This window comes from Rousettus aegyptiacus, unplaced genomic scaffold (assembly GCF_014176215.1).
Source record: "Rousettus aegyptiacus isolate mRouAeg1 unplaced genomic scaffold, mRouAeg1.p scaffold_m13_p_2, whole genome shotgun sequence".
Taxonomy (NCBI): domain Eukaryota; kingdom Metazoa; phylum Chordata; class Mammalia; order Chiroptera; family Pteropodidae; genus Rousettus; species Rousettus aegyptiacus.
The window spans coordinates 146599134-146624681 of NW_023416295.1; the positions used below are offsets into that span (position 1 = coordinate 146599134).

General features: G+C 35.5%; 1 protein-coding gene across 2 annotated transcripts in view; it reads left to right on the forward strand.

Moving 5' to 3' along the window:
- The window catches only part of ST8SIA1 (ST8 alpha-N-acetyl-neuraminide alpha-2,8-sialyltransferase 1), a 116444-nt gene that overhangs the window by 65608 nt on the left and 25288 nt on the right, over positions 1 to 25548 (forward strand). For both annotated transcript variants that reach the window (XM_016140502.2, XM_016140503.2), the window contains one exon: positions 1014 to 1106. In XM_016140502.2, the coding sequence (XP_015995988.1) occupies positions 1014 to 1106 (93 nt within the window). The remainder of the gene's footprint in view (positions 1 to 1013; positions 1107 to 25548) is intronic.

Sequence of the window (25548 nt, forward strand, 5' to 3'; positions counted from 1 at the left end):
GTGAGACATTGAGATAGGGAATATTTATTCATTTTTTTCTTTTAATATTTACAACAACCTTATTAAGAGAGAAAAAGTCCTTGTTTTGTGTAATGGGGAAACTGAGGCCAGGCAGATAAATTAACTTGTCCAAAGTTAACTTGTCCAAAGCCATATGATTTGGATTTTCAGTTGCCTTTTTTCCATTGTAAACATTCATAAGACATTGTATCTAAGGAAGGCAACGAGGGCAGCATGGTGTGTGTGTGTGTGTGTGTGTGTGTGTGTGTATGTGTGTGTGTGCGTGCGTGCGTGCGTGCGTGCGTGCGTGTGTGAGAGAGAGAGAGAGAGAGAGAGAGAGAGAGAGAGAGCGAGAGAGAAAGAGAGAGGAAGGCAAGGAAAGAAAGCAATTTCTATCACCAAGAAAATATCACCTATATTCTTTCCCTTTGCTAAACTAGGATGGTGGAGAATCATTGTGTTTCTTTAGAGGCCATACCATATGGCATCACCGGTAGTCAACCCATACATTGGTCATGCACACAAAAGTGGCTTGTGCATTAATTTAGGTGGCAGAGTTGCACTGAATGTACAATCGTGATTTAGAATTTGGGAAAAGAAAAACACAAATACGATTCCTCCCTGTCTCTTGAGGTTTATGAGTAGTTGAAGAACACTGTATGTCTTGTTTCCTCTAGGGTACCACACCCTCCTGAGCTCTAATTTCACGCCTAATACTCCCCGTCCTACCACCTCAAAAATATTTTGAATGGAATAAATTCCTTCTAGCTATGTGTCTTTACTTTCATAGATCATTTACTCCTCTAGCTGATATTTTCTTTCCTCTAAAACAGGACTAGTTTTTATGACAATGTTTTGATGATGCTGATAGTATTCTAATGTCTATTAAAAGGGAAAGGCGATAAAAGTTATTTTTAAATTGAGCTAGACTTAAAAACTCCTATTTGTCATGAGAATTGACTTGATTTTAAAGTAAGTAAATCATTCTAAAATGTTTGTTCTTATTTTTCTAGATGCAATCTTCCTCCCTTGTCAAGTGAATACACTAAAGATGTTGGATCCAAAAGTCATCTAGTGACAGCTAACCCAAGTATAATTCGGCAAAGGTGAGAATTTATGACTTATGTTGGTGAGGGACTAAAGAGGAAGGTTTTTGAAGCATTTAGCATCTTAAAGGCAATGAGCACAATTCATTTTGGGAAACCAAGAAAATCATCTGCACAGGCATTAAGGATGAAGAAGGGAATTGTAAATAAATTAGAATTATGGGAATCCAAGCACTATAGAATTCCTCAGGGATTCTATTTCTTGCCTTTGGAGATGGTAGAAATAACATGAGGATCCATTATTTTGCTCAAAGCAGCAACACAATATCCTGCTTACTCATTACTACTACTTTCCAATTTGTTGGCCTTAGTCCTAACTCATTGACTGGCATTAATTGGTGAACAGAATTAATATCAGTTTTATTAAGAAAAAAAAAAAACCAAATGACCAATCTACTGCATATGCATGCATAAAAATAGCAATATTGTCAGAATGTATTGGAATGTATGATTATATGATAATTATAATTGCATTATATTCAATCACATTTGGGAAAGCAGGCAGAAAATTCTCTAGTATGATTCCAGAAATCTTGGCAGCTGTTGTGGGAGCTTCTAGGGGGCAGTCTATAGTTGATGAAGCCAATCAGTAGTAAACTATCAGCCTTTTCTGCAAGGACTTTTCATTGTGGAGAATGACTCAATCTCTGTAAGAAGACAAGTCAAACATTGCCTTTAGACTCTAATATGTATCTAACAATTAAGAGTGAAATATCTAGACATTCAGGGCTCTGGTGCTTGTCATCTAAGGAAGTCCTATCCAAGTGAATAGCACTTGTGTGTCACTTTATAAACAAAGCTGCATTACTGGTTTTGGTTCCTAAGTAAGAAGTCCCATAGACGTCTAGAAACACAACCAATTTTAAATTTTGACATACTGTGAAATTACAGTTCCAAACTGTTCCATTTACTTTCTCTTCAGTAATAGATAACACTGCCTGTTTTCTAATACTGAAAACATTATGTACTATTAATCTTTAATATTTTTGTCAGTTTGTACAGTGAAAAATGGTACATTATTTACTTACTTAAAATATATTTTTTTCCAACAAAAATTTATGCTCACTGTAAGAATTTAAAACAGAAAAGAACAAAGAAGGAAAAAAAATCACCCAAACCTAACCATTTGAAAAAAACCATAATTAACATAGGTAAACTTTCTCCAGATGCTTCATGTATTCTTCAAAACTTTGAAGCTATTGTTTCTTTATCTTCTTATATCCACGGTTGTCTATTAGAAGTCTAATGGGGATCTATTTTATGTTCCAGGGAAAACTTTCTTTCCTATTGCCACTAAAAGCTTTTAAAAGTTTCTTTTTATCATTTAAATTAAGACAGTTTACCAATACATATCTTAGAGTGGGTCTTTTAAAATTAATGTTGCTTAGCACATTAATGAAAGGTTCTTTAGTTGGAAGACTTGAGAGCTTAGTGGTTAAGAGTCTACTCTAAAGCAAGATGATTTTGGTTTTATTCACTGTTTGCCCATTTACCAGCTATGTGAGCTTGGCCAAGTTACTTAACACTTTTTCCTTCAGTTTTCTCACATGTAAAACAGGGATAATAATACGTAATAGATTTATTATAGTGAATTATACTACATATGTATGTATATTTACATATGTACATATACATAAATGTGTGTATATATATCTATACATTATAATTATATATAATGCTTAGAACAATGTCTAAGCACTGGACATTGTAAGCACTGGATAACGATTAGGCATTTATAAAACTTACCAAGTGATTACCCTGATAAGTCTAGTACCCATCTGATATACATAGTTATTATAATATTATTGACTAAATTTTCTGTGCTGTACTTCACACCTCCAGACTGTTTTTATACCTGGCAATTTTCACATCTTAATCTCTTCCCCCTTTTCACCCATCCGCCTACCCCTCCCATCTACTAACCATCAATTTGTTCTCTCTGTGAGTTTGTTTGTTTGGTTTGCTTGTTTATTTTGTTTTTGAGATTCCACATATAAGTGAATTCATATGGTATTTATCTTTCTTTGTCTGACTTGATTCACTTAGCATAGTACCCTCTAGGCCCATCCATGTTGTTGCAGATGACAAGATTTCGTTCTTTTTTATGGCTGACTAATATTCCATTGACTGTATGTACCACCTCTTCTTTGGCCATTCATCTATCAGTACATGTGGGTTGCTTCCATATGTTGGCTATTGTGATAATGCTGAGATGAACATAGGGATGCGCATGTTTTTTCAAATTAGTGTTTTGGGTTTCTTTGGATAAATAACCAGAAGTGTAATTGCTGGGTCCTTCTTTGTCTCTTGTTACGGCCCTTGTTTTGAAGTCTGTTTTGTCTGATGTAAGTATTGCTATTCCAGCTTTTTTTTGTTTGTTTCTATTTTCATGAAATATCTTTTCCATCCATTTCCTTTCAGTCTGTGTATCTCTCTATCTGAAATGGGTCTCTTGTAGGCAGCAGATGTATGGGTCTTATTTTTTTTATCCATTCAACCACTCTTGTCTTTTGATTGAAGTGTTTAGTACATTTACATTTCAAATGATTATTAATAGGTACATAGTTATTGCTCTGTTATTCATATTTTTGATCTTTTTTTCTTTCTCTCTTCCTCCTCCTCCTCCTCTTCCTCCTCCTCCTAATCCTTCTCCTTCTTCTGCTTCTTCTCCTCCTCCTCCTTCTCCAAGAAGCCCCATTAACATTTCTTGTAATACTGGTTTGGTAATGATGAACTACTTTGGCATTTTCTGGTCTGAGAAGCTCTTTATCCAACTTTTGATTCTAAATGATACCTTTGCTGAGTAGAGTAATTGTGAATGTAGGTCCTTGCTTTTGTCCCTTTCAGTATTTCCTGCTAATCCCTTCTGATCTGCAAAATTTCTGCTGATAAATCAGCTGATAGTCTTATGAGAGCTCCCTTGTAGGTAATTGCTTTCCCCTTGCTGTTTTAAAGATTCTCTTGTTTTCTTTAACCTTTGGCATTTCAATTATGGTGTGTCTTGGTGTGATTCTCTTTGGAGTCATCTTGTTTGAGACTCTGCACTTTCTGGGCTTGTATATCTATTTTCTTCTCCATGTTAGAAAAATTTTCAGTTATCATTTCTCAAAATATGTTTTCAATTCCTTGCTCTCTCTCTTCTCCTTCTGGTACCCCTGTGCTGTGAATGTTGGTATACTTAATGCCGTCCCAGAGGTCCCTTAAACTATCTTCATTTTTTTGGATTCTTTTTTCTTATTGCTGTTCTTATTGGATGTTTTATGCTACCTTAACTTCTAAATCACTGATCAGTCTTCTGTTTCATCTAATCTACTATTGATTTCCTCTAATATATTCTTTATTTTAGTTATTTTATTCCTCATTATTGACTGGTTATTTTTTTTATCGCTTCTATGTCCTTTTTTATGTTTCCTATCTCTTTGTTGAAGTTCTTACTGAAACCATTGAGCATCCTTATAACCAGTGTTTTGAACTCTGCATCTGGCAGATTGCTTATCTCCATTTTGTTTAGTTCTTTTTCTGGAGATTTGTTTTGTTCTTTCATTTGGGACATGTTTCTTTGTCTTGACATGTTTCTTTATCTCCTCATTTTGGCTGCCTTCCTGATTTATTTCTATGTATTAGGTAGGGCTGCTCTATCTCCTGGGCTTGCCAGAGTGGCCTCATGTAGTATTAGTCTTGTGAGCCCAAATAGCACAATCTCTCTGATCACGCAAGCTGGGTGCTCCAGGTGTGTCCCTTGTACGTGTTGTTTGTGCTCTTCTGTTGTACTTGATCTTTGGTTGCTGTTGGCACATCAGTAGGTGAGATTAACCCTCAGGCTGACTGCCAGTGAGGACTGGCTGTGACTACAGTGGAGGAGCTGTCCTGCAGGATCTGATCCCATGAAGCAGAATTTGCTTTTGTGGGCCTCTAGTGACTGCCAAGTCCACCCTTTGTATGTATTGTTTGTGGAAGTGGTTGGGTGGTGCTCTGGTCCAAAGCTAGCCATCAGGTGTATTGGTTCTGGAGCCTCTTGGGGGCTCTGTTGCAGGCCAGTGTCAACTACTGCCTGTGCCTGGTCTGGGGCCACTGGGTACGAGCTACAAAGTGATCTACAGATGGATGCCACTTGTGCTGAGCTTGGAGGTACTTGGGAGAGGCTGAGCTGTGAACCAAGGCTGGCTGCCACTAGTGTTGGGCTTGGGGCCACTTAACTAGAGGTATGGGGCATGCTGAGGCCAGATGCTCTTTGTTTGGGGTTTGTGAACCACTGAGAGATTTTAGAAAAGTTCTTAGCATGAATTGAGATACTCCATTTATACGGAAAAGCCACTTGAAGCAGCTTTGGTAGGCTTGCACATTGGGTGGGGTGGGATCTTAGGGAGCAGGGAAAATGGTGTTAACCAGTTTGATGGAGACTCAGACTTAGTGCCACCTATGCTTGTAGGCTTGGTGCAGGGAGGCCTCAGCAGAGAAACAATGCCTTCTGGTAGTACTTCTGTCTGGGATAAAGCTGCCCCACTAGCCCCCTCACCCTGAAGCCCGATAATTCATTTCCTCCCCATGTGACTCTGGCTCTTTTCAAGCTGCTGTCTGAGCACTGGAGCTCAGAGTGAGTGAGTTCATCCTTGAGTAAGTCTATGCACAGGCCCTTTAAGAGGAATGCCTGGGACTCCAGCAGCTCTTGGTTTCACCTGGACAAAATCCTCACTGATTTTCACAGCCGGAGTTATGGGGACTTCTCTTCTCAGCACTGAAGCCTTGGACTGAGGAGCTGGGTATGGGGCTTGGAACTGTCAGGAAAGGACCTCTGCAGCTGAAGTATCCCTCCCATTTTTTAACTGCCACATCCTGAGTGTGGGACCACACCATTCTGTGTTTCTGCCCCTCCTGGCAGTCTCTACTTGGCTTCTGTGTATCCTTAGTTATCAGTTTTGTGTTCAGCTGGTCTTCACATAGTTCTCAATGATGGTTTTTCTGTAGTTTAGTTGTAATTTTGATATGGTTGGGGGAGGAGGTGAGCATAGCATTTACCTGCTCTACCATCTTGGCTAGAAGTCAATTAATTTTGTATGGGGTCTTATCAGGAAGATTACAAAAAAACCCAGCAATAATAATGGTGTCTCTTTAATTGAACCTAAAGTTAATTGGTTGAAGTTCTGGGAATCCTAAGACTGTGTAGTTTTTAAATTTGGGGTGGGTTCATCTCAAATTCAAGAGAATGAGCAAAGGAGCAAGAGAATTTACAGAAATATTTTTCTTTGATTCTTTAAAAAATTTTTGTTCTAAAATAATTACAAATTCACAAGAAGTTGTAGAAAAAGTATGGGAAGGTCTTATGTACTCTTCATTCAGTTTCCCCCAATGGTAACATTTTGCAAACCATAATATAATTCTTTAACTATTATTTTGAGTTAGGAATAAAATAACTTTTAAGAATGAATAAGTGTTCTTGTGGAGGGAAAATGAAACATTCAGCATATTACACTCAAGGGCAAAGGATTCTGTTTTCCTACCTCAACATGTAGAGTTGGTGGTAAGATTTTTTTTTTTTTTGGTAGTAAGATTTTAAAAAGAAGACAAAAAAGAATAGAGCAAGATTTAGAGCAAGATGAGAGATAGAGATTGTGTTTTTGAGGAAAAAATTATAAAAACTACAGGATAAAAAAGGGTAAAAAATGAAATATTTAAGAGGAAAAGTAAACATGGTGGTTAAGACTTAAGTTCATTATAAATAATAAATGCAAGGGAAGCAAAAATTGTTATGATTAATATTGGTCAACATTTAGCCAACATTTCTATGTGCCAGGTTATGTGTTCTTTCTATGCATTGCATCATTTAATCGTCAAAACAATCCTAATAGGTGGAGTCTTTTAATTTGTTTATTTATGGGAAAAGAAAACATGACATGGTTAGTTTAGTCACCTGCTCATACTCACACCTGCCAGTAATCATTTGGGGATTTCATCCAGACATGTCTCAATGCAAAGCCCATGCTCCTAATCAGTGACCATCACACCACTTGATCTTTCCAGGTGATCCATGTATTGCACAAGGAGACAGTCGAGTTTTCACAAGTGATATTATTTTGGAAAAGTGAGTGAAAGTTTTTTCACTTAAAAATGTATTCAATGTTGCAATGTTTTTGGATACGAAATCAAAATGCATATAGCCATTCCATTTCGTGAAATAAGGAAAAACATACCATTGACAATTGCATCAAACAATATGATATACTTAACAATTACACAGAAAGCAAACCCTCTATAGAAAAATTATAGAGTTTTTATTGAGACATTTCAGAGAATCTGACTAAATGTACTGATATACCATGACTAAAAGACTCAGTATTGTAAAGCATCAGTTGTACCCAAATTGATCTATAGATTCACTGAAATTCCAATAAAAACCCCAATAGTGATGTGTGTGTATATGTGTGTATAACTCAACAAGTTGATTTTAAAACTTTTGTGGAAATGCAAGGAGCCAGGAATATCAAAGACGATCTTGAAGGAAAAATGGTTGGATGAGTGCCCTACCAGATATTAAGACTTATGTAGCTATTATAATCAAGACAATGTGCCATTGGTGCAGGGATAAACAAACTGATCAGTTAAACAGAATAGCCTTCTCCCAATTAGATCCATATACATATAGACTCTTAATATATGACAGAGGTAATAGTGTAAATCAATGAGAATAGGATAAACTTTTCAAAACAATGTTGAGACAGGTGTCTATAATGGGAAAAAATGAAATTACACCACTACCTCATATGTTATACCAAACATCCTATCTAGACGGTTAAGACTTAAATTTGAAAAGCGAAGCAAGAAAGCTTATAGAGAACAACATGAGCTTTGTAATTTCTGAAATAAATAGCACTAATTATTAGGGAAACTACTGATAAGTTAGATTTATTAAAATTAGTAACTTTTATTCATAAAAAGACATGCTAAAACTAGAGCAAGTACAGCCATCGCGTAGAAGAAAACTAACAAAGAACTCGTATCCAGAATATATGAATAACTTTCATATTTAATTTATAAAGAAATTAATTTAATATGAAGAACAGAAAACCTAATAGGAAAAGAAGTCAAATAGTTAAACCAGACTTTCAAGCACAAATCCAAATAGCGAATAAATGAATGAATATATTTTCTACCTCATTAGTAATCAGAAAAATGCAAATACAAATCCTAATGAGATATCATTCCATATCTATCAGGCTGGCAGAAATTATTCGAACTGTTGAGGAACCTGTGGAGCCACAGAAAATGTCATGGATGCTAGCTAGAGTGAATATAGTTCCAACCACTTTGGAATACGTTTGACATTATCTAGTAGAGTTTAGGATGCACATACTCCATGTTTCAGTAGTTTCATTCCTAGGAATATACCCTAGAGAAAAAAAGCAGTAATTATTAGTGAGAAATGTATAATAATTATTTATAGTAGCTCAAAACTAAAATAGTTGTGCATCAGCGGTAGAATGAATAAATAAATTGGGATATGTTCGCCTAACAGAATGCTTTACAGCAATGAACTATGACTACCCACAGTAAAATGGATGAACTTCACAAACCTAACGTTGAGAAAAAGAAGTGAGTCATAAAATATGTAGTAGGATTTCTTATAAAGGTAAAAATAAAACTAATTAGCAATATGGTTAGGGGCCACATACATAGGAAGTTAAACTGAAGAACAAGTGATTCTTCTTAGGGGAGGGAGAATGATTCAAAAGGTTTTTTTATTCGTATCTTGTAGTCTTCTCTCAAAGCTGTGCAAACCCAGAACATTGGCAGTGTCTTGCACTTTCATGTGACTGAAAATTAAATTTATTGCATGAAGCTATGCAGTGGAAATGCTAAGTACCACTGATTTTTATAGTTGTTCTTCAAAGCCTTGATTCTTACAAAAATTTTCCATTGAGAGTTAATAAGCACTATGAGTTTTCACTACAGAATTCTCTTAGGAAATATCAGTATCAAGATAAAACAGGTTTGAGGAAAATTAAATATATATGAGGGGCACACATAATTTTGGTAGCAAAAGTAAGGTTATAGAAGGCAATGTTTGTTGATATATTTAACAGACTTTCTCAGTAAGAAGGAGCTTTGCTGTAGCTTCTGTTAGGATATCTTGTTTAGAGTGCATTCTTATTTTTTGAAAACCAGGTATAATTGATATAAAAAAGTGTACATCTAATATGTATATACAGTTTGAATAGTTTGGAGCTATGCATACACCCATGATACTGTCATTTCGATTAAGGTAATAAATATGTCTGTCACCTCCAAAAGTTGCCTTGTTGTGTGTGTGTGTATGGTAAAAACATTTAACATGAGATCTACCCTCCTCATGAATTGTTCAGTGGCTATAAAGTACATTCTTCTTGATAGTACTCAGAACAAAAAGATGACTTCTGATGACTAGGATACAAGACTAGAAAGGGCTCTGCAGTCACATTCATCTGATTGCATTTTTATAAGTTTGGAGAAGAGAGGTCATTCTAATATAGCAGTAGAGACTGCTGAATCTTCAATTAATATTGTCCTCTTCCTTTCTTTGCTGAGTTTTGTAGGTGGCTAGTAGCAAGGATCTGCAAGATCTGCTCAATTGTACCTGGTTTTCACAACATACCAGATCTAACCTACTGGTCCTCAAACATTTCTGTTCTAATACCCCTTAAAAGAATGTTTTAAATACATCATTATTTCCTTGATAATTTTTTTGGCATAAAGTTAAATTGTTGCCAAGTATGTATTTTCAGTACATCATTTATTGTGCATATGCTTTAAATATATATTGTCAAAATCTCAGAAGTACAGATTTAGCTCTTCTGATGTTACATGTCCTCATAGCAAAGTCAGTGATCTTTGTCAGATTGTCTCTGAGTTAACTTTCTGTCAGGAAAAAGCTGACTACCTTTTAATTCAAGTTAGTGTTAAAATATAACCCCATAAAATCATTTCACTTCTGAATGCTAATTTTTCAACATGTAAATAAGGTGTGGGAATTGCTAAGAGTTTGTCCCCCTGAATAAAATAAGGTACAACCTCTTTCTATTTCTTATAAAGATCTTTTTGCTTTTTCTCAGGGACACTCCCTTAGGAGCTGTATATCTTGGAAATGTTTGTTTAGTGGCCTGGTGGTTTTTTTACACTCTGGGAAATGCATAATTGTAATATTTGAGATACGAAGAGGTATGCTTTTCTTTTGTAAAATAGAAAAAGGATAATTATGAAAGTAGAGTTTAGAAAAGAGATAGCTGTTTAGATTATCAGATTAGTCTCAAGCAAATAAGTTTTAGAAAAGTATATATGTAGAAGTTGAGAATTTGGAAATTCATGGGGGAAAAGAGATGAAACTGAGAGCTTCACAAGAACAAAAAGTTCCAGAGGGGTTCATTTGGCAAATACTTTTAAAAATTATTTGTATTATTTTCTCACTTTTTAAAATGTAAGTATACAAATATAGTTGGTATGCAATCTTATATAGGTTATATGAATTTTAGGACAGACTCAGAAACAGACCAAAGGGATGGTTACCAGAAGGGAGGGGGTGGGTAGATGGGTGAAAAAGGGAAGGGAATATAGTCAATAATATTGTGATAAACTTGACAGATGATTACTAGAATTAGTGGGGTTATCACATTGTAAAGTATAAAAATGTAGAATCAGCAAATACTTTTTGAAATCTGCTCTGGGACAGGGAATACAAAGTTGAATGAGGCACAACTCATACCCTAAAGTTGCTCACAGTCAGCAGCTATTCCTATGATCTTAGGGTCTGAGGAACGGCTTTAGGGATTCCCTGAACCTCTTCTGAAATTTATACATAATTTTCATGGATGTACATGTATGTATTTTTAACTTGATTTCCAAGGGTCCCATTCCTCACAAATGATTTAAAATTCACTGGCCCAGTGTGAGTTATCATATGGTAGTGTGAAGCAGAAGTTGAGATTGACAAAAAGTTGAGAGTTCTCAAAGTTTATTTCTCAGTTTTATGGTAGAGTTGAAACCTCAAGTAGCCATTTGCCCATCATAGTAGTTCAAAATATATTTAGGCAAATGATAGTTAAAAAAAAAAAAGATAAAAACTGGAACTTAATTGATTAAACTATTATGATATTAAGAGTTCGTTTTTAAACTTTGAAGCTCCCAGAAAATGACCGTTGTTCGCTGCCACTAAAAAAGAGCAGCAGGGTGCCGAATGTGCGCGTTTCCATATTATTAGAGGCAGTAGCGTAGGTGTGAGCGGCTTGAGGTCAAGAATCTTTTATCCATGCTCTTGAGGCCCCAGCAAGTTGTTTAGCATACAGGACATGCACACTGTATGTTTAAGAATGAATGAATAAGTAAGCAAATGTATTTAAAAATCTCCTCCAAACTGAACCTCTGGCTTAAATTGTCTTATAAAAGGAAATTTAATGACTCTTTTGGTGTCAGTTAAAATACTTTATGATCTTAAGCTGAAGAGATGAATGTTTTAAAATAGATATGTCAAAACAGTGGAGCCTGGGTGGTCTTGCTACAAGTGGAAGAGATTTTATCCTATGGTGATTGCCTCTAATTTTCCTAAAGGTAATTTCAAGTGTGGAGATATTAGCAGGGAGAATTGTTTATTTTCTTTGTGTACTTTTTTTTTTTTAAACTTGAATGTTGAGGAAAATAATTTGGGTCCAAAGATTATAGCAGTTTCTCTTTAAAATCCTATGTGACTCATGCCTCAACTTATGTTTCTAAAACCTTCGTTATCTATTCTGCTGGCTGACTCTTTTCACTCCAAACTCAGAGCAGCTTACCAGTGTTTGCATCAAGGTTTGGCAGTTATTGATAGCCATTCTGTCTAACATCTGCCGTGATACAAGGGATTTAAAAGGCAGATGCTAAAATTGGAATTGGTAGCAAGTAGAAGATAGAGAAGAGATGCCTTTAAAAGTGTATAGATCAGAGTTTGTATGAGATGCCGTATTACACAGTGGTGAAGAACACAGGTTTTGGCTTTAAACACATTTGTGTTCGAATTCTAGTGAGAGTGCTAATATGTGCTTCTACTTACTAGCTATGAAACATTAATTACTTAACCTCCCACCGGTCAATTGAGAATAAAATTATTTACCTCGGGGGTTGTTGAGAGATATAAATGAAATAGTGTAGCTCCGTCCAGTTAAAGCTACTCTGAGTGATATCTAGAAAAGCTACACAGGAGAACTCTCTTAGAATACATTTTGTTCTTGGATAAAACATATTTTTAAAGGCATTAATGGGCTCATCAAGGAACTCTCCAAGGTTATCTCCATACTTATCCCCCCAAAAAACAAACAAACACAAAATGGAAAATCACATACCTAAAACCATTCCAAAACTGTGAACTACAACATTCAGATATCAAAGCTGAGAACAGGAGACCATTCTCTGGATTTACCATGTAAATGTGTGTCCTGTATTAAGCCCTGAGAAGGGACCTAATGTGGACCCAGGTTACTAGCAGCCTGTGGCTTCTAATAGAAGCAAACACAAATTTCTTCTATAGGAAGGCTCCAAGAATTCTAATATATCACTTTCAAACAAATGTAAGCTCATAAGCAAACACTGAAATTCACAGATCAATATTGAGAGTCTTCAGAGACAAAAAGCAAACAAAAACTTACAGGTACAAATGTTTGAAAATGTATTTGAATTGTCAGATTCAGTATATAACTAAGTATAAAATCTTTATAGAAAAAAATAAGATAAAGTAAATAAAATAATGTAAAAATTAGGTAGCCTTGAAAAAGAGCCAAATAGAACTTTTAGAAATGAAAAATATAATTGTTGAAATGAGCACACATTGTGTTAGACATAACTGAAGAGAGAATTGGTAAAATGGAACATAGAGCAAATGATTTTCTAGATACAAAGATATAGAAAATATGAAAACAAGACAAAGAAACATAGTGGGTAGAATAAGAAGGACTATATTAAAGTGCAGGTTCACTGAGAGTGGGTTGTACCCTAGTGAGAAAACATTAGGGGGTCGACTCAGGAAGAGTACTGGGTTAGGAATCTGTACACAGGGCTTACAATGACATGTGACATTCTGAGACCACCAGACCAGTAATTGGTACCGGCTTTCCCTGAACCACCCCTCCTCAGCCTTCTTTTTAATGTTTACATTAGGTATATATTTTTTTGTGATCAACAGAATGTTAATGAGTTTCAGTTTCAGTGGAAGGAAAAATGTTTGGAAAGATTTCTAGAAACCAGTAGGACAGCTGTGTGATCTATGATAAGTTACTTAACTACTCTCCACATGTAACGTGGTAGGAAGAAATTTAACAGTTGGCACCAGAATTCTGTTTAGAGAATGTGCTGTCTGTGTATGGAACTATCTCTTGCTAACTTCTAGGGGTCAGGGAGAGATTCAAGGGACTGGTATAGTTTCAAAGTTGAATCAAAGTAATAGAAGAATGTTGGGATGAGCCAAAGAGAGGAGATAGAATGAAGAAGGGCTAGGGAAGCTAGAGGCAATGAAGAACCAGGAGAGAAACTTTTGGGAACCTTAGGCAAGTTGATTAGAAAAACACTGAAACATCTAAAATCAATTGTAAACTTTAAAAAAAAAAAATACATGTTCTGAGATTATTTCCCCTTGACCTCCCTCTCACTTTTTCTCACTCTTCAAATTTCTAATATATCTACTCATTTTAGTATATGATATCCGTGTGTATGCGTGTGTGTGTAAATGATAAAGGACTTTTTTAAAAAAATCTGGGATCAGCACAATTTGTGCTCTGAATAATGGCACTTAGGGGGCAGAGATGGCCTTGAAAATGTAACCCTCCTAGGAATGTTTACATTGAAATTCTGAGAACTGCTACATTTGTACTGACTGTATGCCCCTTTTGAAATGTAGAGATAGCCTTGACTCAGAAAGATATTTTGTTACAGTCAAGGCATTTGTGCCTCAGCTTAACAGTGGAAGGCAATTTCAGAAGTGAAGTCTGGAACTAACTAATTATTTCACCAAACTCCTTGTATTTTAAGAGCTTCTTTGGGCAAGATGGTAAAGTTCCATCTGTGAACACTTACATTTCACAAAGTTCATTATGTATTCAGTGATTTCAGATTGTTCAGCTATTAATAAACTTTCCTAATTATCATAAAAAAGAATAAGATAGCAATAATTATTAGTATGTGTATGAATATTTCTGTAGTCTGTGAAAATCACATTATCATTAAATTTATATCTGTAGTTAATTTCACTAGAGAATATGAACCAAGCGGAGTTTTAGAAATTGTTAATTGTAATTGTATTTGATTATATATTGGTTAAAATAATCAGTTATATATTATTGAAAAATCTTTGCTTTCCAACTTGAATTATTAGAACATGTCTCTATAAGTTTCTGTTACTAAATAGCTTTAATTTGTTTAATAGAAAGATTTTTTTGAAATCAGAGCTTTAGTGTTTGGTTCTGTTCATGATATGTGTTTTAACTTAAGTTACTACTACTACTTTTTATATCTGGATTTCTATATGACACATACTTGCACACCTGACCACAACAACACAACAAAAATCAGAGTAGTGATATAAATTATTAACAAGGGCAGAATATATATCAGTGGATCAGATAGCATACATGATAAATACAAATGCAAGTACCAATGAAGGGAAAGACAGAAGGAAGAGATGCCCACAAGATAAAATTACATATTTTATTGATTACAGTTTCTCATATTTTGATATCTATGAGATCGAGCTGCTTTTTACAGCCTCTGTTGACCAGGTAGAAGCTGAGGCATAGTTACACTGCCGGGACAAAGACGACTTTGGCCGTGGCTGCTCCTGTACTGTCATCTCAATTGAAGTTTGTGCATCATTTGTACTGTGCATATTGAGTTTGGCATTTAAAATATTTCTGAAAAGATAGAATATCTAATGCATATAAATAAAGGCATAGAAATAGAGCAATGGGTGCCAATGTGATTTATAAGCAAATTATTATTTCATGGAAATAATGGAAGCAATTTGTATTTTCTTGTAAAGCAGCAAAATAGAAAAGGGTAGAAAATACCCACAAGTAGATGAAGCTGTATTAGAAATATAGTTACTAAAATGTGTGTGAAATTATTGTCTCTGTGTTACGTGCTAAACGATGCAACTGAAAGCTGGAAACAGCTCTCAATTTCTTCAAATGGATGAAAGAAATGTCAAAATAAGATGAGACTAGTGCAGGACTATCATAGTGTTGTTGTGAAAACATTGAGTCATAGTTCTATTGGCAGTGTTGTGTTTTTTTTTTTCTGTATTGGTAAATAATATAATAGCATCTTAGATCTGATGAAATATAATTTCTTTTAAATAAGCAATACCTGCCAATTACTCAGAAATAAAAATGATTAGATAGTAAATAAAAGGATCAATATTCGAAGGAAGAGTGACAAAAGAACTGGCTTGAACCTACGCCTTTGGACTCTTCTTTTCCCTTCCCTTGCATTCTCTTTTCCCTACCCATTCCCTTTCCTTTTCCTTTTTTCTTTTATTTCCTAGGGAAGTAGCAGGAGAGAAACCACCTAGGGGTTTACGGTTAGTATCACAGCTTAGCCAGGTCTCACTATGAGAGAAAAGTCCAAGACGCCAAAGGAAAGGGAGAATTTATTGATTTAGAGAGATAACTGGGTGAAACTCCTAGAGAGGCAAAAGAGAGTGATTCATATTACTATATAATCACTTTGTAATACTATATTGAAAGATTCTGACAGCAATAGGAGGTACGAATACATGCTCAATAAATGTTAAAAACACCGGAGGAAGCCACAAGACTACATTTAAACACCATGAGCCAGCAGGAAAAAGGCCACAGGACACTACTAAGTAATGCATGAAACTTTTTTATTGAAGTGGAATTCACATTATTTCGAATTTCCACATTTTTTTTTTTTTTTTGGAGCTGTTTAAAACAGAAGCATCTCATCACAAAATAATTGCTTGTAGTAGTAGCCTTAAACTAACTCATAGCCATTTGCCATCTGGATAAAAGGTAATTACTTGTTTCCACAATAAGTTGTGATTATCTCTTATCAGGTTCTTTGCTTCTATTATCATCTGCTTTTTTACAATCAGTTCTCACAACCAAACTATCTTGTGATATTTTCACCATGAGGCCTTCGTCTTTAAAGTCTTCAGATTACTTCCTTTCCAATGAGGCCAAGTGATCACCCTCGGTTTCACACCGCTTCTCCAGTGTGCTTTGTTGTGGTAGTGTCCCATTGGGCCCCTCCTCTAGACCACTCACGCCGGCCATTTCTCCACTGGATTGACCTCCACCCTTATTAGTGACCACATAGACTTATGAGCTACACCCTCTACTTGGTCTTTTCTTTCTGTAGTTTCTTGATTTATGTCTTTCTAATCTCTTTATTTCTTATGTCGTTCTTTCTTTCTTTCTTTCTTTCTTTCTTTCTTTCTTTCTTTCTTTCTTTCTTTCTTTCTTATATTGTAATAGTTGCTGTTCTTTATTGCTGCCATCACCTTCCTTTAGCTGTATTTATCAGTCTGAAGAGATGGTGGTTGGCTAGCTCTTTCATATGCCACTAAGAATTGGTGGGCACTCCCACAGCATTTCTCGGGTCCGTTCTCTCTCATTTTTAGGTGACTGTACCATATCTTCTCTCTTAGACTTCCAACACCTTCTTAATAACCTGTATGGTGTCAGATGGTTACTGGACTTATTGTGGTGATCACTTAGGTATATAAATGTTGAATAACTATGTTGTATATCTGAAACTAATATAATATTGTACATTAACTAAATTTAAATAAATAATTAAATAGATAAATAAGTAAATACTATCTATGTTCTGATGATTTCTACACTTGTGCTACAACTAGTACTTATTTCTTCATTTCCAGGCTTATATACCCTACTTTCAGCTTGGTTAATGTAATTGGAAATCTAATATGAATATCAAACCTAAAATAATCAGCACGGAATTTCTAATCTCCCCCCAAAACCTGTGTTCTGCCATTTTTCCCATCTCAGAAAACGGATCTCCATTTTTCCAGTTGCTCATTTCAAAAACATTGAAGGTCCCTTGGCTCGTTTCTTTTTCTCACACCTCACATTTGATTAAATCCACTGCCAAATTATGATGAACCTACTTTCAAGCAGTGTGACTATCTCTCATCTCCTCCACTGCCGCTACGCTGGTCCAAGCCACCATTGCCTCTCTCCTTGAATTATTGCAGTTGCTTCTCCGCAGATTTAAGTGCTTCCACCCTTACCACTTGTGCCATTGATCAGGTTCCTGTGGTTCCTATGAGCATGACCCCAGCAGCAGTTCCTTTTCAGAGCAGTACCTGAATCCAACTGGCAGTTTATTACAACACTTTTAAACTAGTCAATGCTCAGAGAAGAAATTTCTATTCCTGTCTTTTAGTAATTTGGTATTTGTAAAACTACAACCACCAGTTTAAATATAAAGCCTGTTGCATTAGCGCAAAGTGAAAGAATTAGTCTATCCTGGGCCATCCCAAACTCTTATGCTTTCTTATTCTCTTTTCAGGCATTTTCTTCTTACATGGTCTGGTTTTTCTGTTTTGAATTTTTGTTTCAGTTTATAATGATTATTTTTTGTGATGATCTTCAGCTTAGGAGAAAAAACTGGCTTATATTAATTAATTTAATCAGTTATTTGCCTTCTATCTGTTTTTGGGTGAAGCTATTAATGATGGGGGGATGCTGGAACAGGTAGATGTCAAGTCAGGATCTGCAGTAGGGCATAGGTCTTTGGAAGAGCACATGTAGAGTTACAATAAAATTATATATTTAAATATTCATATTTGGAAATTTTAAGAAATTTCCTTATTATTTCCACAATTCCATTTACAGGAAGTCAAGCTCAGCAACTTTTTTTTTTCTTCAATTATTTGGGATCTGCAGAAGATTTTTCTTAGGAGAAGTTATATGCACATTGGGAAGTATATCAGAATCTGGAGAGATAGTGACCCAAGAAATCTCAGCGTTTATTAAAGAAGAATTTGTTTGGTTGTTTGTTTTTTAAAGTCTAAGAAACTCTGTTTTACATTGTCCCTTTCCCCCATTTTGGTATCCTTCCTCCTGTGTCCAGTGACATGGTGTTTTTTTGGTTACAAGAGCCTTGTCCCCAAACTATGATTGGATCTTCTCACTGCTCAGTCCCTACCCTTTTCTTCTTAAGATGATATAGCAATGTTTTGAAAAACAGATCTTTGTTGAAGTATTCATGGTTGATAATGGGTTAATGCTTTACTTCTCTTAGAATTTTTACTGGGACCATTTGGGGAAAACTAAGTGCTTTAGCAAATTAGAATATTTCTCTAACCAGAGGAATTCAGAAAACTTTCACTGCCTTGGAGGTGGGTACTGAGAGGTATTTTAGGTGAAGGATTGGAAAGGAATTTTGAGTGTCGTTTGTATCACATCATTTATATGGCTAGTTATTCCTAGGTCTAACCCTGCTGCCACAAGATCGATGATGGCTTTTGGAGAACTAATAGGAAACAGATTATATTTCTGTATCACAGAGCCTCATAGAGGACAAGATTCGGAGTCTACTGCTGTTCTGTAAGACCAGAAGCTCTTGGAAGGTTGTCTCCATCTTGGGTTACATCTTACTTCAACAAATTTGTGAAACAGAAAAGCTGCATTTTTCAAATATTTGCAAGAAAATAAAGTGCCTGATATCATTAAAAAGCTTAGAAGGCAGAGCCTTGATAGCACAAATTCTCATTAGATGAAAAAATTTTCTCATTAGAAGCTTTGTGTTATTGTCCAAGGGCTTTCAGTTATTATTTGTTTAAACAGTTTTATTTTTAAATTAAATGTGAGCGATAGAGATTTCAAGACCTAGAAGACTGAAACTAGTGGTTATTAGAACTTGTATTACTTGGCCTCTGCTGCGCTTAATGCTGTTGTTTCATGCTCCCCTGAACTTCTTTTTTTCTTAACTCCCAACATACGTTTTTTTTTTCCTGTTTCTTGTTAGCTTCCTTTGCTGTTTTTTTGTTGTTGTTCGTCTACCCCTTTAACGCTGCTGTTCTCCAGCGTTGCCTCTCAGCTGTTTTGTTTTCCTTCCTCTATTTGTCTTCCCTCAGGAAGAACATCCATGGATGTCACACTCAGCCACAAGTGCCACTAGTACAGATCATCCCAGGCCTTGATTCTCCATTGTACTTTGGACTGCTATGTCTACATCATTTACACTTAGGAACCCCATGGGCATCTCACATTCAGTGCATCCCCAACACAAATTAATTGTCTTTCTCATCAAACCTTCCTTGTCCCTGTGGTCGCTGTCATGGTTATGAGCACCATCCATCAAGTCACCCAAGTAGATGACTTTTAAATCATCCTTGCACCTCCTTACTTCATCATCCACGTCTACTCAGCTATCAAGTGCTATCGCTATTACTTTCATTATTTATTAACTGTGTGCTATCTCATTATTTCCACTTCCATTCCCTTTTCGCAGGTCTTAACAATCCTTTGTCAGGGCTCAAATAGTGTCCACGGATCTTCCTTCAATCTGATTTGTTTTCTTCTACAGTATAGATTTGTCTTCTAAAATTCAAAATTAAAACTTGTCACTAGCTCTCTATTACTTTTTAAATGAAGCCTCACCTAATTATCCTTCACCGTACTCTCTCATTTGCCTTGGACGCCAACATCACTCTTCACCCTCCAAGACCATGCTCACCAGCACTCTGCACACATGCAATGCCCTTGGCCTAGATTGTCCCTCTCCTCAGTATCTCTTATAAGGCTTAGTTCTTTTTATTCTTAGTGCCTAGCAGACTGATACATAGTGAATCTTGAGCAAGTAACTAGGTTAATAGATGTCATTCTGTAGAAATGCTTTATAGAACTTTTAAATTAAATCACCATAAATGAATAAGTGGACCAAAAAATTTACAAGAGAACTGAAAAATAAGGATTGGAGGAAATCAAATGCTGTAATCTTCAGGGAATTTCCACTAACTGCAGCGAGGAGAGAGTTGGGTTGAGAGTCGTAATTCTAAATTAAGCCTGCTGAACCAGAATAGCACGGAAATCTGGGAAGAAGATGGGAAAAGATTATGACTCAACCCCACTCTACCCACTGGCAAAGAAACAGAAAATTCCAAAGACATTTGCGGTCTTCTTAGCTTGATAGAGTCATGCCCTTCCCTTTCCTCATCGTTTCCTCTCATTCTTCATTTACTTGAAAACCATCCTTCACAATACATAATGTGACCATGGGTAGAGAGAGAGTGACAGGGATGGGTAGGCAGTAGCACTTTGCAGGCCGAGATGTATAAAAGCTTCAGGAAAATTTTGAAGAAGGGAAGATAAAGAGAGAGGAAGAGCCAAAAGGGTAGTGTAGCTGCAGGCACAATTTTTCCTTCTGCCATTGACTGAAGAAGAACTGAAGCCTGCATATGACTTCCTTGCAGTCAGACAACTGGCCAGTTGGAGTAGAAGATCTTTCCTTAGTGCATCAGAAACATGGGATGAATACTTGCCAGACACTGGAAACCAGGCTTGTGGCTCAGCACTTCAGCATTCTCTCTAGGTCTAGATCCAAAAAAGAAAATGTACAAACCTCTAAATGATCAATAACTGTGAGTAAGAAGACAGCATTCAACCATTCTGTAGTTAAATATTGTTCTAGATCAGGTGTGTGTGTGTGGTTACCATTTAAGAAAAAATATATATATTTGGTGTGGAGCCCCCAAAACATTCTGCAACACAAGGGAAAGTGAGATAAAGACTCAAGAGAAAAATACAAATAAAAATTATCTTCCAGAAAATAGAGGGAAAATTTTCAAAGCCTTAGCTTAATGTACTTAATAAAAGTATATTCCTGGCATTGGGTGCCAGGAATGCTTAGAAGAATAGAGAATGAGCTGAAAGTGGAGATGAAAGAGGAGATGAGTGAGAGAAGGCAGAATTGAAAAGGAAATAAATTTTACATCAGATGAAGCGAAGAGCAGAGTTAGAGAGTACAAAAAGTAAAGTCTATAATATTTCAACTTCAGGAATGTAGAGGGGAAAAAACCCCAGAAATATATATGATAAGAAATAAGATGGAGGAAAAAAAGGTTATCCAACCTATAGGTTATAGGTTTTCTGAGGAACAATCAAGAAAAAATAAACTAAGTAATCATCAGATCCAATTAGAAAAAAAAAATGTTAATAAACTAAACAACTTTCCTGAAACAGAACCCGATCCACTTATCACATTCTAGGTCAAATTAATGGGAAAAGACTCATGTTAAACATATTCTGACAATATTTTTACATTTCAAAGATAAAGAGAAAATTCTATAAGCATCCAGTGAGAAAAAAAAAAAAAAACATGGTTTACTTATAGCGGAGGAAGAAACAAGGTGCTTCAGATTTCTCCATATGATTAAATTCAGGAGCAATGTCACAGTAGATACAGAGATTTGAAGAGCAGAATTCTTTATCCAGTCAAGTCGTCATCCATTTATAATACAAGGGCTCACAAAATGCCTTTCTCAAATACCTTTCTTGAATTACTTATGCTACGTTTCATGTATATATGTACTATAGCTATGAGCCAAATACTCAAGAATAAGAAATTTGCAGTCTAAGGTACTGATAGTAAAATCCAAAAGCAATTAAAAATCGAGAGACTGAGCAGTGCTGTGCTGGTAAATGTTTTTAAACCAGCTCTGGGGGTAGGGAGGAAAGATGGGATTTGTAATTTACCCACTTTTCTGGTTTAAGTATTGCCACTGTGGCCAATTTGAAGCTACCAATGTGATGTCAATGTGAAGTTGGAAAGAAATGTGCACAATTGACTCTCACATGCCTTTAAGGAGCTGGGGTCAGGTGAATCGATTTGAGGAAAAAAACAAGTAAAAAATTTTATCTCAGACCATATACCAAAATCAATCGTGTACTCATTGTATTAGTTTCTTAGGGTTTCCATAACAGATTACTACAAACTTGCTGATTTAAACCAACAGAAATGTACTCCCACTCTAATCTGCTATGACCTAATTTAACTAATTACATTGTAAAGACCTTATTTTGAAATAAGGTCATATTTTGAAGTTGTGAGTTGACATGGATTCGGAGGGGACGCTATTCAATCCAGGATGAGGGTTAACACTTAAATGTAAAAGACAAACCACAGAAAAAAATAGAATTAAAGCAAATTCTTATTTGTGCTGAAGAAGGAAACTTTCTGCCAGAAGAAATCATGGAAAGATGTTTTATACATGTCTCTCCAAAATTTTTAAATTTGTGCTTGTTGAAAACATAACCTAAATTTAAAATCCAAAAATAATTTGGAAAAATAGCATCAGATATAAAAAGAAAAAGGGTAAATCTCTTTTATATATAAAAATAGTACATAAATAGATATGAAAAATATCAGTCTCAGGAAAAATTTGGTATAGAGGTAGAAAAGTCTTGAAGGAGTAAATTCAGATGCTCATGAAATTCATACGTATTCGACTATATTATAATTAAATATATTTATATTAAAACAGCAGCAAGCTATCTATATTTAACTATAGAAGTAGCAATAAAATTAAGAGAAAAGATAACAATGACGGCGAATTTTCTCATGGGAGAATAATAGGAGAATAAATTAGTACAACCTTTCCTCTAGAAAAACAAAAGAATTGACATCTATCAAGAAACTTAAAAGCGTTCCTACCTTTTGAATTAGTGACAACACTTCTAAAAGTCACTCCTAAAGTAATAATCTCGAAATCTATAAAGTACAAAAGAGTAGAAAGCAAAAATGGTATCAAAGATTTAAGTATTATCTTGAACAATTAGAGACACTCTATTGTTGAGGGATTGATTGCAGAGAATGCAATCATTCTAGCTAGTTAGAGCATAAAGGTATTTATTTAAATAGGTTTTAGGGTTGGTTGGGAGGGTGATGAAACGCTGAGGAAGAGAAGAACAGCTCCAAAAGTTACACTGCAGAACCTGCTGCAGTCAATAGAGTGCAGGATCAGGAAGCCACCTGCCACACAGGGAAGTCCAACTTCAGCTAACTACGGACTTGTGCTACTTTACCAAACCTCTATATCTCCGCATTTAACTCAGTTCAGAATACAAGACACACGGTTACATTTCACTGGATGAAAGCTACATCGCCACAGGAAATCCTAGGTGTAAGGAAGTTCAGGAGGTGCCGTTGTTGGCTTTTCAGCTTCTGAGTAGTGGCAGGCACAAGAGGTTGGAATAGATGCTGTGTGAGCCCGTCCATAGATCTACCATACCCTAAACATTCAAAATATAGGAAATGCATTCAATGGCTCTAAATGGCTTTGGAAACCCTTTTGATTTAACATTTATCTAAAAAGCACGAAGTAGAATCATATATAATGCCTGATCTCAGATTTGTAAAAAAATGTATAGGGGATAAAACACTGTAGAGAAAAATGCCAATGCATGGGACTATGGGAGATTTTCTTTTTCATAAGTATACCTTTCACGTCTTCTGCAATGATCACAAATTAATGTGGAATCCTCATTCCCCATGAAAACAAGCAAACAAATGTTTGTTAAATAAATGTAGAAATTAGTGACATAGATAGAAAATAAGTATTTGTTGCTATTTCTTTTGCTGTTTTAGGGTTTAAAGAAATCCAAAAAAACAAAAGATTGTTAATTTCCCTCTAAACATGACTTTTTCATGGCAGCCATGAGTTGTGGCTGCTGATTTAATAGTGTAGGTATTTAGATATAACAGTTTTACTATTTAGATATAAATTTAGGGTTTGTTTTTGTTTTTTTATGTATGTGTCTGTCTTAGGCAATACATAATGATATACAAATATATATCTGTATATATGTACATATAAATATATAAAATATAAATATATAATATTTATGTTAAAGCGTATGACTAGTAGTGTATTAAGGTTCTCCAGAGAAAAGAACTAATAGGAGACAGAGAAAGACAGAGAGACAGAGAGACAGAGACAGAGACAGATTTATTTATTACAAAGAATTGACTTATGCAATTATGGAGGGCAGGAAGTCCCACTATCCACTTTCTGAAAGGGGGAAACCTAGGAAGGCCAGTAATGTGGTTCCAGTCTGAGTCTGAAGGATGGAGACCCAGGAAAACCAATGGTGTTAAGTTCTAGTCCAGATCCAAAGGCCTGAGAACTGATAGCATAAATTCCAGTCTGAAAGCAGGAGGAGACCGATATCCCAACTCAAGTAGTCAGGAAGGAGGATGATATCTCCATTTCTCTGATGTTTTGTTCTATTCAGGTCCACAGCAAGTTGGATGATACCCATCCACACTGAGAAGGGCCATTCATTTTACCCAATCCACCAGTTCAAACGTTAATATAATCTGGAAGCACCCTCACAGACACACACAGAAATAGTGTTTAACCAAAAATCTGGGCACCCTGTGACCTAGCCAAGTGGACAAATAAAATTAACCACCACAACTATACAGAATATTATTTAATATTAATACATAAAGAAACTAATTTTGTTTATCAATTATAATAATAAATCAGTGAGTATAATAATTGCTTCTAAAGGAAAATAAAACCCGGAAATGCAGTATGAATCTGCTCTTTTCCTAGTTAACAAGCAGTAATATTATATATTTCTCTTTCACAGAGAGTGTTACTTTTAATTAAACTTTCATTGGTAGTTAGAATGAATAATTTTTACTGTTTATAACTGTGACAAAAATCATACATTCTTCAATGTCTTTTTTTTTGTACTCCTTAGGTATTAGAAATTTTATTTTTGGAAAATTAAAGATTTTCTAGTTTAAATCAATTCCCAGAATAAAACTAAGTAAGTAGAACAAAAGTTTGTTTCTATGGTTCCCCCTTTTGATGCAGCTTCTATTGCTAAACCTCTTTCTGGACCATGCTTTCTGACCCAGCATTTGCCTAGCACAAGACTTTCCTCAGAGATTCTGAAGGGCGACTTAACTGACCCACTGCATTCTAAGAAGCTCCCACAAGGTGATGCTAATATGTGAAAATAAAAATAACCCAAAACATATGTAAATTAAATTTTCCCATATTCATGTTTGATGTAAATATATTTGGTCTCTTATCCTAACACATTGTGATTATAAAGCATGCTATTAAGAAGGTTCTGATATATGCACTATTCTGTTTTTGTTTGTTTGTTTGTTTGTTTTGTTTTTTTTCACTTTTCCATTTTTAAACAACAGGCTAAGAATGGTGGTATGAACCATATCTTAAGGAGATAGGAGAATGACTACTGCTGTGTATAGATCTGTTACTCAAAATGCTTTTTAGCAAAGGCAGACAGTGAATGAGGACAGATTGGAAGAAATTGCTATTTGCCCTGCATCTAATATAGGTGTAAGTGGGGAAAACGGTTTACTTTAAAAGCTGATGTAATCCACTAACACTTGAATCACAACACAAAATGAAAATAGATGTTCT